The sequence below is a fragment of the Pleurodeles waltl genome, chromosome 2_2 (assembly GCF_031143425.1).
Source record: "Pleurodeles waltl isolate 20211129_DDA chromosome 2_2, aPleWal1.hap1.20221129, whole genome shotgun sequence".
NCBI classification, from domain to species: Eukaryota; Metazoa; Chordata; class Amphibia; order Caudata; family Salamandridae; genus Pleurodeles; species Pleurodeles waltl.
In genome coordinates this window covers 645801339-645814211 of record NC_090439.1, presented here as the reverse complement: position 1 = coordinate 645814211, position 12873 = coordinate 645801339, and the positions used below count along the sequence as shown (strand labels likewise).

Sequence of the window (12873 nt, the reverse complement as noted above, 5' to 3'; positions counted from 1 at the left end):
GACTCCCGGTTCAAGAACAGCCACCTGCAGTTGTTATGCAGGACAATGAATCAATAGATTGACAAATCTCAGTTTTCAGAATTAATTATTTGCCAAGCACTCCAACTCAATCTGGGGCAAATGATTAAGAAACTGTTGGGAATGGTTGATGTATCCTCCTGGCCCTGATACAATGTCCACGTTAACATGAAATACACTCGCTCTCTCAGGCACAGAAGGAACACTAGAATGTACACGCGCACAGTTCTCTGAAGCTTACATTTAAGTAAGAGTGGACAAGTCAGAGCTATTATCCAATCAGAATCAGTGCTGACTGCACATAAGAATAGACAACTGCGGCGTTCATGTAGGGATTCCCAGCTTTATACAGTTGTCTTTCTCTATGTCTACTCATAGGTTCATATAACTTTTGGGACATATATTTGCTATATTTTTATTCAATAAATCAGTAGCCTATGAAGGAACAGAAACATGCTCCATCTGGGTTAGTATCAACACACCAATGCTTTCTACCGTGGATATCACAGTGATATCATAGAAAGCTCAAACGTCACAATGATTGTCTGCGATGTCACGCATAACTCCTTGGTGGTGGAAATATACAGAATTACAGACGGGTAACAGTGAATAATGGATATGATTTTCACCAAGGAGTTTTGAATAACATGGACTAGAGAACAAGAGCGATCCTGTGGTTGTCTATGATGATACTTAGAACCCCCAGGGCGAAAAACATCCTAATTGGCCACTGTTACCCATCTACAATTTTATGTTATGTAGGGCCCAGACAAGTCCTCAGGCCCTGCTTTCAGCAACTATGCAGTAGTGTGTGAGCTATGGGGTAGCCATGCACAGAATCACCTCGCATGTCTCATCCCCTTGCCCCATCTTACACATGGTGTCCTGCTACCTATCACTACCACCCATCTGACCACTACTTCTCCCCAACAAGCCAAATAAAATGAGTACCTGGCTTCCTACTTCCATTCAATTGCAATGCATTATTGGTGGAACTACCTCTCCACAATGATCTACAATGTAGTTTTGCCAACCAAATACATTTAATTCAAATGTCTAATCCAACACTACATGGCATCCTAGGCACAGCAACTACCAGGAACACTACACTACACTCCTGCCTAGGGCCACTCCTGCATCAACACTGCATTCTAGGTTCAGTATCCAATATCACTGCACAGCCAAGGAACAATAACTCCACACTCTTGAAGGAACACTAGAGATACCTAACCATCAAACTCCAAATCAAGGGGCACTCAATGTACTGACTACGCAGTATCCTAAGAGCACTAGGCCACCACCCTACACTGCATTTTAGGGATATTATCCCACCACAATAGACTACATCCTAGAAGGGGTAACTAACCAACAGATACTATAATCCCAGAGATTTTCACCCACTGCATAGCACTGTGTCTTAGGGATACTAGAATCACTTCATTCTACAGAAACTAATTCAACACATGCACCTATCACACTGAAGTACACCATAGGTGCAGTAACCACTTCTGCCCCAACTGTGCTTTAGCATCGCACTCCAACATCCTGAACTTCATTTTGGAAAACTATCCAAGGACACTGAATGCATCTTAAGTGTTTTACGAATTATTAGCCCTCTATTACTTTAGCCAATAACACTACATACAGGACCACTAGCTCCCCACACATATCTGCATCCTAAGGAGCAATAGCCCATCATACTGCAATGTAACCAAGGGGTCTTAATCCAGTTTAATACACTGCACTGTAGATACAAAACCCATTGCGCTGCCCTTTAAGGGCACTAAAATTGTACATTGCATGGCTTCATAGGGACACCCACCACCACACTGCTAATAAGAAACATGAACACACCTCACTGCACTAGATTTTAGATTCCCTAGCCACGGTATGACATCCTAGGACACCAGTAGATTACCCAGTACTGCACATTAGGGATTCACAAACACATTAGGCTGCATTCTAGAGACATCAATCTACCATAATGCATTGCAGTACAGCAGTTCTAAAATGTTAACACAATTAGCTTTACAATAACTAATACATTATACACCGTGTATATATATATACACATATATATATATATAATCACAATTGTGGTACATTCGGTGAAAAATGTACGAACCTTTAAGATAATTTCATATGTAACACTTGATAAAAAATAAACTTGAGTTTCTCTGTTCTTATGATCATTTAGATGCAATAGCTGGGCTTAAATTTAGAAACAGCTGACCAACAAACGTGAGATGCAGGCTTTTTACAGTTTAAATTAGTAGTAGGAAGTAAATAATTTGGAGGACTTCCGCCCATTCTATTCTTAGTTAATCCTATATAGAAGACACGTTTCCAGTTGATCCTTTATTTGAAAATTAGACTCTCTCTTCATAAAAGAGGTAGGTAATTTTTAGGAACACTATTGATGAAATGTCTGCTAAGAATACTGTTGAAGGCAGTGCCCATATAAACAGTGTCACCCTTGCTCAACAGTGTCACCCTTGCACTATATATATATATATAGCCAGTTTGCAGCTCGAATTGGCACACCCCAAAAAACTAAGATTTTCTTCTTAAGGTGTATCTCCCAATTCCAAACACTGGGGTACTGTTCACTGGAATTACTAGTGCTGCCCATATCGTTCTGTTGTGTTATCTGATATAGGCTTTTATGGGCCAACTGTATGACGAGAAGTCCCAAAAAGTCGCCACAAATGGTGCACCAATTTTTTTAGACTTGTCTGATTTTGTAATGTGACCTTTGTACTAACCGGTCACACTGCTAACTCTCCTGTCACAGAAGTACATGCCTAATTAATATTAATTAGGCAAGTCACTTTTTCCGACTCTCTGCGACTGGCTACAAACACAGATATTGCCTGGAAGGAACAGCAGACCACCATCCCTGTGTTTACAATATCAAAAAAAGTTGCCCATTTGGGGAAGCAGGCAAGACTCTCAAAGGGGAAAAGTGTGTCTAGGTGACGACATCCCTTGGTGACTCAGTCATTAATGCCTTTGAGGTGTTGGTAAACATTCAATGGTCTTCCTGCACAACTGCGGTGTCAAACCATTGACATATACTCTCCAAAGGAAAATTGGGAAGGAACATCCCTTTTACACCCCTTCTAAATTGCCACTCGGTATGGGTCACTAAACCATTTTTGCCAAATGGAAAAACGTTCCAGACTTATTACATTGTTAAAAACCCTTTTTCCATTTTCAAATACTGTGGTGTAATTTTGCTAACCCCTTGATTTACAAACACTAGACATTTTGTACATCTGGCCCAAGGTTACAACCCGAATGTCCACAATCTCGACCTCCTGCTGCAAGTAAAGTACAACTGGGACAAGAACTACATTGATAAGGTAAGTTTGTAATGTATTTCAAAGCTTCTTGGATCTCATTGTATTAACTGTAATAGCAAACCTAACCCTAGACCTAACCCTAGATTAAACTTGAATTAAACTATTTCATATGATTAATCTTTACAAAGCTCTCCCCTTACAGCAAACTTAAGTACGTGTAATAACTAATTTAACCTAATACTAATGCAGCACCTAACCCCATTATTTACTTTGATTTCAACCTAACCTTAACCTAATGCTGATATAAACCCAAAGCCTAATCCCTAAGCAATTTAAAACAAATTAAGTAACATTAATTTATCCCGAATGCTAATCCTAACTATGCTCTCACTTTATTTTTATTTCAATTAAATTATATAAACGCTAACTTTAACCTTGCCCTAATGTCAACCATAACCTTTGATTCAAGTTAACCATAAATCCCTAACTTAAACTAAATAACCTCGAATTTAAATTGAACAGTACTGAATTTATTGTATTTGATAAAGTGGCATCCCCAGAAGTGGAAGCTACAATGTAGTGCCTCCAATATAATGGATTGTAAGGTAGTTGTGGAGGGGGAAGGGGGCACCTTTACTAGCTTTGTGTCAGCCTGTCATCTGTATTAGCTTCCATGTCAGCTCCATTGCTATGTGCGGCTCTTCATTTATCTAGAGCTGGATTTGTGCAGCACCTTAGAAATGTCATTATCTACATTGCATCTTGACAATGTTTTAAAAGATCTGTGCTGAACATTTATGCAGAGGCAGATGGATTTGGAGCTTTCTTATGTTTGGTCTGAGTAGCTCGTTCATGACCATCTAGGATTTATAATAGAAAACAAACTACAAGTACTGGAATTCAGACACAAACGTATGACCGTAGAGGTTACCCGCTTGCCATGAATCAACTTGAGAGCTGCTATATAGCCTTACAGCCCGCTGCAGCATGCTCTATCGGCCATTAAGGGCCTGCTACAGCGTTAAAGTCCAGAACCAAAGGCAAGGGCTTTTAACAAGGGAGCGGGCTTTTAATGGCCAGTGGAGCCCAGTATGTTGTGCTCTAAGGCTATTACAACACTCTGCCGCTAGAGGTCAGAATATTCTAATAAATAAAACAAAGTCCTCACGGAGCTACGCGAGGCCTTTGTTCACTGCTGTTGCTGTGAACAAAGAGAACACTGGAATGTTGATGCTCCAGACTTTTACCGGCCAGTAAAAGCCTGGAGCACTCCATTGTCTGCAATGGAGATCCAAACATTCCAATGTTATAATTTGTTTTTGTTGATGTTGTAAATCTAAATCTTGGATCCTAATTACTAGCCAAGCAGTGTATAGTGCAAGGCCTGCAGGAAGCAGAGCACTGGACCAGATGACTTTCTGAAATGGGAAGCAAGCCAGTGGTTCTTCCTGCTTGAATGCATGGCACAGATGGGAAAGGTCTCATATGTGCCATTGACCTTACCGTCCCTTTGCAGTAGTACCAGTAGCATCCTTCAAATACAAATGGGTGTTTATTTGGCTCACTGTTTGCAATGCTATTGCAGCCAAAACTTACTTTGTGTAAAGTGTCCAACTGTCTGGCCATTACAATCAGTGCTTTCATGAATACAAGCATTTCACTTAAGTTCAGAGTTTGAGCCCAGGCAAACACCTGCTCAAATTGAGCACTGGCTAGAGTTCTTCACCACTAGAAAGAAATCACATTGAAAGGATAATGAGACTTTAATGGGCACTTCTGCAACTTACTCCACTTGAGATCTTCCTTTTCTACCAGAAACCTAAAGTGCATAGTTCATTTTTGTCAGCAATACATACCTGTTTAGCACTTCAGTTAAGTGTGCCACCGAGCTGAGCAAAGCCTCAGAGCCTGACACTGTTAAACTCCTGCAAACACAACTAACAATAACGTGGAACATATTTCTTCCTCCACTGAGTTTTGGGCCCCCATCTACATATCCCTATTGCATAGTTCAGTGTCTTTCAGCTGCAAACACAACTAACAATAAAGTGGAACATATTTCTTCCTCCACTGAGTTTTGGGCCCCCATCTACATATCCCTTTTGCATAGTTCAGTGTCTTTCAGCTAGTTTTAAATCAATATACTTTGGCACAGATTTATCAAGGGATTTCATTGCCCTTGCAGCATGCAGTGTGTTGCAAGGGTAATGCAATCTCCAAATTAGATTTACCAACTAATGCAAGGCCACCTTGCAGACAGATACTGCCTTGAAAGGTGTTCCATGGGTGGAGCATGGGTTTTCCTTGATGCAAAGGAGCTTGTGTTAGCGTCAGTCACAAGACTGCACGCCAGCTCAAGCAGAGAGCAGGATTGTGTCATATAATGGTAAATATGGCACATTCCTGCCCTCTCCATTTTATGCAGTAGAGCAAGTTGTCTTCCTACATCTGATGAAAGTTTGCTAAATCTAGCCCTTTATCTCTTGACAATTTCGAACAGTGTTGTGTTTTGCATCTTCATTTATTCTTGCAGATCGAGCTTGAAGCTTGACCCAGTAAGCAAAAGGAGAGCCACCAGCTACTTGGAGAGGCTACAAGTCACCTGTTAGTAAATTGTTTTGGAAACTTGGGTATGATATCTGAAATTGTTATTCTCCCATTCCACAATGCAAGTGATTATTTCATACAAACTCCGCTAATGTACTGCGGAACACGATGCACCAAACATTTTTAGGGAGCATGACTTTTTGATGAATGGTAGGCTTAGTGATGCCCTAGATCTTGTCCTGAAATATCTTCATGTGCCCCTTGACGTCCCCTTTGCCAGGATCCTGTCCTCCTTTGCTGCGTCCAGACATGGTCTTCTCTCCCTCAGAACAGAACTAGATGGTTTGACAAAATGTTAATTTATGATTCAGTTCAAAGATCGCTGCAAGCACCAAAAGTGGCATGTGCGGTGCAAAGAGCATTTGCTCCAGAGAAACCAGAACATTTAAAAAAATGCCTGGTAGTTCAGAAGATATTTGAAAGGGAGAAAACATCTACTCTAAATTGAACACCGCTTTAGAAAAAAAAGGCTGGGAGCTTGGACTCCATTCTTGCTTCATTCTCGGCTGGAATACTAGAGAGGGTTGATGGGCCACAACCCTCACACTCGCTTACCTCTTTGTATTGAAAATGCTCTAGATGATATGTTGCCTCATTTTACAAGAAGTTTATCCTGAATGGCCTCAAATAATTATTACGCTTCAGAAAAGTTTAAATCTGTTAGCACAGCCTAAGTAGATAAATATTTGATTACATGGATAGGGACTACTTAAATATCACATGTGATGATTGCTCTGAAAAATATTTTATATAAATAGGAAAAACTAGGATTGGAAAATCCCTTCAACCTTCCATCCTGGTAGTAACAAACGTAACGAAATCATGGTAAATGCAACAGTTGTTTGCAGAGAAAATCAGAGACAGAAACAAACAAAGTTAGTTGCCCAAGAATCAGATGAGGAGCATTAATTCGTTGGACTCGGTGAGGTTACACACAAGGGAAAGTGCAGAGTTACAATGAGTTGTATCATCAACGCTTTGTGCCTACCTTCTCTGGCAGTGTATTCATTGTCTTCTATTACTCTAGCCAGACCAAAATCAGCAATTTTACACATCAAGGAGTCTGAAACCAAAACATTTGCGGCCCGAAGATCTCGATGTATGTAGTTCTTTTTCTCGATGTAGGCCATCCCTTCCGCAATCTGTAACAGGAAAAGGGTAAAGTGTAGGTGTTTATTCCTAGAAGTCATTAGCACTGCAGAATCATGCTTTATAGACCTAAGGAAATGGTATTTGAGGGCATCAAAAGCTGGAGTGTGTACACTTTAAGGTAGCGAGGAACTATAAATGGCTCTAGATTAACAAATGTAACACCTTTAGGAAAGATATATATATCATTTATTTAAAACAGGGTGCCGTGCCCGACATGGACGAGGTATAGAAGATGACAGAGTGAAGTATCAATTGTGTGTGTCCTCGACATGCTAGAAGGGACCTAAGAGAGACCTTCAAGTCCAGGCTTAAAAAATGGGGATAAGTGCATCGTATTACAGTTACTGAACTGAAATGTTTTCAATTCGTGGTCCAGACCAAGTTACATCCCTCAAGTAACTATAATGTACTTTAGCAATAAGGACGGATGCTGTGGTCCTAAAGGGAGCAAGTAGGAAACAGAGCTAAGGTGCTGGGCGTGGTAGTAAAGCAAACACTGTCCCTCTACAGAAGCTTAACTAGGATTGCAATGAGGACCTTGTCAGTAATGGAATCTGGAAAACAACACAGGAGTATTGTTTACTGGGTGCGGAATGTCGATTCGTTGTCCCAGTCTGTCTGTACACAAATAAGTAAGATGGCACTCAAAGGACGACATTTTAGTAGGGATATTTTGAACAATCAGTATTCGATACACATACACAGACAAATATACTAGGTTTGCAACATTCTTCAGGTTATGCACAGATTAAAAGACGCGTGCTCTTGCTGGGATGCCTTCAATGCGCTAACACATTTTGGTTGTTCTATTGGTCACTTAGTCTGGCAATTATTATATTTTGTTTTTGCTACTCTGAATTTTTATTTGAAATAGGTCTCAGTGGTTTTCTCTCTTTCGCAAGACTGAAGAAAAATGTATAAGTAGGTCAGCGTCAAAAAACTGACTGCATAGACGGGTGCTTATCCCTTCCTACAAGGACAGAGCAAGACGTGGCGCAATCTGCATGCTAAACAAGAGTCCGTTTCATAAAACATGTATACACATGAACTGTGGAATGTAGAGTATGCTGCAAACATCATTAATCTTCTGCCTGTGAGAACAAATCAATGGAGTGCGTTTCCCTTTAGAGAATTCAGAAGATGATATAACTTGGAAACCACCAGATGCACATCATAGAGAGCGCTGTTCATTTATTCAAGACTCGTTACTCCTAGGAAGCATTCACCTCAGACTTTAAGAGGTTCAGCTTCAATAGATTCAATTCAGTCTCGTAGCAAGCATGAATCACATGAGGAGCACATATGTCCCACCACATGCCCTATTATTCACAGATGGATATCAGCCGTGCTGTCACACATTCTGGCTTTTGACCTTTTACTTGGAAAGAGAGAGAAAGAAAATTACCCTTTGCCCACCTTATAAAGTAGGATTCATACATGCCTGTTAAGCACATATAGCGCTTAAAACGTGTGGTCGCTCAATGCAAAAGCTAGGTTTGCAACAAGTACGAGAACCCAGATTGTGTGATCTGTGGTTACCTAAAAGATGCCCTTCCCTCACAACAATTATTGGAGTGTACTCAAAACTAAGTGCTAAGACCCTTGACCTGGGGAATCTATGTGCTAAAGTCAGGTAGCTGTTGCCTCTCATGGGGCAAGCTGCTACCGGGACAAAGGTATGAGTCTACCTGAGGTCTGTTAACTTCCCATAAGCTCAGTACCCCTAACCGGAGGTTTAAGCGTTGTTAAGCCTTTGTGAAGGTTCAAATTCACTGGTGCATTGGGGCAAATTTGGGCAAGGTTTTTTTTATTTGGCCTGAAGTAAGGATCAGGTGAATAGTCCAGCACGGATCAAGATATCTCACTGCAGGAGAACAGTCTCTCACTACTGTGAATAATTGCTACAAATGCTTTGTTTAACCTTCACAAGGCTTAATATTCGAGAATCACATTGAGAGACTTCGTCCTGGATTGCTATGCTTCTTGTAGCCAGCAGGCCCAGGCCTTGCATAGCCCTTTTCAATTGGCGGCTGTAGGCATGCTGCAGGTTACTGACATCCAGAGGCTAAGGGAAGCATTTGTTCAGCTCTTGGAAATCTCCTGCCATCTACTTAAGCCCTTTAGAAAGGATTCAAGCTGCCATTCTAACCTAATTCCAGGGAACTATACTCTGGGTCACATCTCTCTTAGCAGAGTCAAAAAGATTTCTCCAGACAGCTGGTAGTCTCAGTCTCACACTCACTCACTTTCTCTCGCTTCCTCTCCCCATCTTCCCTCTCTTTCCTCCTTTCTCACACTCTCTCCCCCTATCCCTCCCTATGAACAACTCTACACCCATACTAATTTCAAGCCCAGCTAGGAAGTCGCTTACTTCCCTCCCTTCAGTTTCAAAGCGATATGCAATGGCTACCCCATAACCAGGCAGTGCACTTCAGACATCAGCAGTCCCACCGACCAACCAGGGAACACTCAGAAAATTCACTCTTCTAAAAGTGACAGACTACTCCAAAGCACAGCATGTACCAATCATTGACACTCAGTGGTCTTCTGAGGAGAAGCCTTATGCATAACTTAATATTATTGTTCAAATAATTCCAAAAGATTTCTTCATAAGGTCAAAATGTTAGCCTTATATTTCATTCTAACACTAGTTTATAGTTGTTCCTCTGGCAGGTAGTTTCTTTAGATAAGTAGTTAACATGAAGTAGTGTGTCTTTGGAGGAGGAGATGTTCATCACAGCATGGACTGTTCAAACCAATAAACACCTTTGGTTGGACAGAAGAATCCTACCTCGGGGATACATGTGAAAACGGCAACACTATCCGATATATAAAGTGCAAGAAGCATTAAGGTGTCTCAGATGAATACTTACCCCACTATTTCATGGGATATTAATAATGTCCCTAGAATCCTTACCAGAAGGAGGGGGGCTAGTGAGTATTGTGCCAGGACAATCAGGAGCTATGAAGATGGGTACGTGGCAACGAGGACCCCCCTTGGAGGTAAGTCCTTTTTTTAGTTTTTTTCCTGTGCTGCCTGTGCACAGTGGTGCACAAAAGGCCTGAAACGGCCATGCCTTAAATCAGTCATGGGCCGTTTCAGGCCTTTTGTGCTCCGGCCTGCCCAGGTCTCTTGTGCAGACAACCAAACAGCAGCTTTCACTGCCTATGGCCCTGGCCTGAATTCAGGCTGAGGCCATAGGCAGCGAAAGAAAGCTGCAGTTTTAGGCCTCTTATGCACCAGCCTGCCCCATGTGCAGTGCACACAGTGCAGGCCCTTTGCACAAGAGGCTTTCCTATAAGAGCAGATAATAAAGAGGCAGCGTAGCTTCACAGACATCAACTCCCTCTTCATCACCACAAGACTTGTTTCACAACTATCACTAAAGGAATCCAGTCATTATATTCTGTAGTGCGTCCTTCGGCAGAATGCACTGAGGGACCTCTGGGGCTCCCACATTTCAAATAAATATATATGCCTTAGGATAGATGGGGGGGGGGCTTGAAAAGAGGAAGACGGCCTTGGGCTGCTACGGCCTGTACTAGTCCCCCCAACCACCACCTAGATTATGTGCCTAGACTGTGACAGATCAAATTGCCACCTTGTAGCCGTTGGCATCGTGGTCACTACTTGAGCCCCGATTATTCAACACACTTACTTAGAAAAGGTGTAGGTGTAGACTGTCTCTGTACTGGCTCCTATATATGGAATGTGCTTCCTGCTGACTTGCGAACCACTTCAAATTTCCTCCAATTCCCGAAAAAACTACAGACTCTCTCCTCTAAATGCCAATTACTATTGTCCTTTGGTGGCACTTAAATATGCGGCCAGGAAAACTTGGTTACAGAAAGATTTATTAATAATGTATCAGCATTACACATTGTTGACTTGAATATAGGAATCGATGAGAGAGAGAGAGCTTACCCAAAGCAAGGACAGAGTAAGTATGCCCATGTTTAACAGTACGCCTCTTCTTGCCATTACCCCCCGCTCATTATACCGGCAGTTCTCCCAGGGTAGATCACCTCTGTTGCAACTTTAAATATCAGTCTACTGCATCAAAAGTCTTTTCTTCCATCTCTCTCGCTCTCAACTGTGCTTACAATCACTATGAGTCTCTTGGTCGATTACAGACAATCTATTTACGGGACCTTGGTTGAGACCGACACAGATTTTGTAATAGTTTTCTGTAGCCTTGAGGCCAATGAACCCAAAGAGGAAGAAAGAAATAGTTACATTGTTGTAACGGAAAGAAAGAAAACATTCACAGTTTAGGGACTTTCTCAAAGAATGGCCACTCAATTATTGATGATATTAAGAAATGGCAGCTTCTTTCCTAAATCAGGAAAAAAACAAATAGACAAAGTGGTCTTCGGACAAATTAACCTCGACAATGTTTATGCTACCTGTAGCACTGCAATAATGTATGCTGCACTGCTCTGTGCGATCTAGTGCCATTTTTAGGAAAACTGAAAATAAAATATTGAAAAAATGAACTTCAGCCCTTTCTTACGTCGTTTTTACACCTCCCATACTTCAACCAAATTTGTTTCGAAATTAGTTTCTTGCTTTGTTTTTTGATGCCTATGTTGTCTCCCGGATGTGAGTGTTGCATGCAGGACACCCCTCTGGGCTAAAGAATGCTTAATCTCAACTGCCTGGTCAGCTCACCCTTGGGTACAGTGTGCAAAAAAAAAGTTTTAAGCACTGACGATTCTTAATTGATCAAATGCTGAGGTTGAATAAAACCTTCAAATTTAAAGAAATGCATCACCCAACCTTCGACCTCTTTACTAACAAGGGGCAACTCCTCTATTAGGGCAGGGGAGCGTCCCCCTCCCTCCCCCCAACCAGCAGCAGGAACTGCAAACCTTTAAAAATAAAACTATAATAAACTGTTTATTATAGTTTTATTTTTAAAGGGGGTGGGGCCATGAGCACCGAGGGGAGTGCACAGAGCACACCCCTCTGTATGCATGTATGTTTGGCCGGCCGACTCGGGCTGGCCAAATACACATGCACACAAGGGCTCTCTCCAACTCGGCACTGTGTAGCCGAGTTGGAGAGAGCCGTCCCAGGCTCCCAGTCTGTGTTGAGCGCCCAGCCAGAGCGCTCCAGCCTATCATAACACTGCTTTGAGCAGCATCATGATTGGCCGCATGACAGGCTGGGAGCCTGCAGTGCAGCAAAGAGAGGCGGCAACGTTGATGTATTATTTGTTTTGTAAATTTATATTTGATTTATTTTTATCCCCTCCGCCCTGCTACTTTTCCAAGCTGCCATCTGCGACTGTTACTAACTTCAACCCACCTAAACCTTATACCTCATGGAAGGACTTTCGAAGCCTTGTAGAAGCTGAACGGACACTTTGAAATGGTTACTTTGATCTTCTTTTGGGGAATGTCATGTACTACTTCCATAGCGATTCCTGAGCGCTTATGGATAAACTCATTCCCCAGATCCTGAAGGCACATCAAGTCCATATACTTCCAAGCAGCTGCACACCTGCCGAAAAACTTTTAAAAATGTCTCACTCTTGTAAGGTCCCACGCAGAACAGAGATGGCTAGCAGATTTTATTAAGACTAGTTAACTTGAAGGTATTTTCTTTAAATATGTCACCTGCTCCTGCTTGAGGTGATTTTTGGTGCTTCTCGTTGTATAGTGCTTATGGTGCTTTATGACTGAGAAATGGATATATTTATATACCTACACATAGAGATTCCAGTGGAACGGTGGTTGGGATGTTCTCCAACCTGGGCTAAAATTGTGAGATTTATATATAACTTGA

The 12873-nt window shown here is 41.7% G+C and overlaps 1 protein-coding gene across 2 annotated transcripts in view; it reads right to left on the bottom strand.

Moving 5' to 3' along the window:
* The window catches only part of LYN (LYN proto-oncogene, Src family tyrosine kinase), a 265777-nt gene that overhangs the window by 17172 nt on the left and 235732 nt on the right, over positions 1 to 12873 (bottom strand). For both annotated transcript variants that reach the window (XM_069220197.1, XM_069220195.1), the window contains exon 11: positions 6919 to 7072. In XM_069220197.1, coding sequence (XP_069076298.1) covers positions 6919 to 7072 — 154 coding nt within the window. The remainder of the gene's footprint in view (positions 1 to 6918; positions 7073 to 12873) is intronic.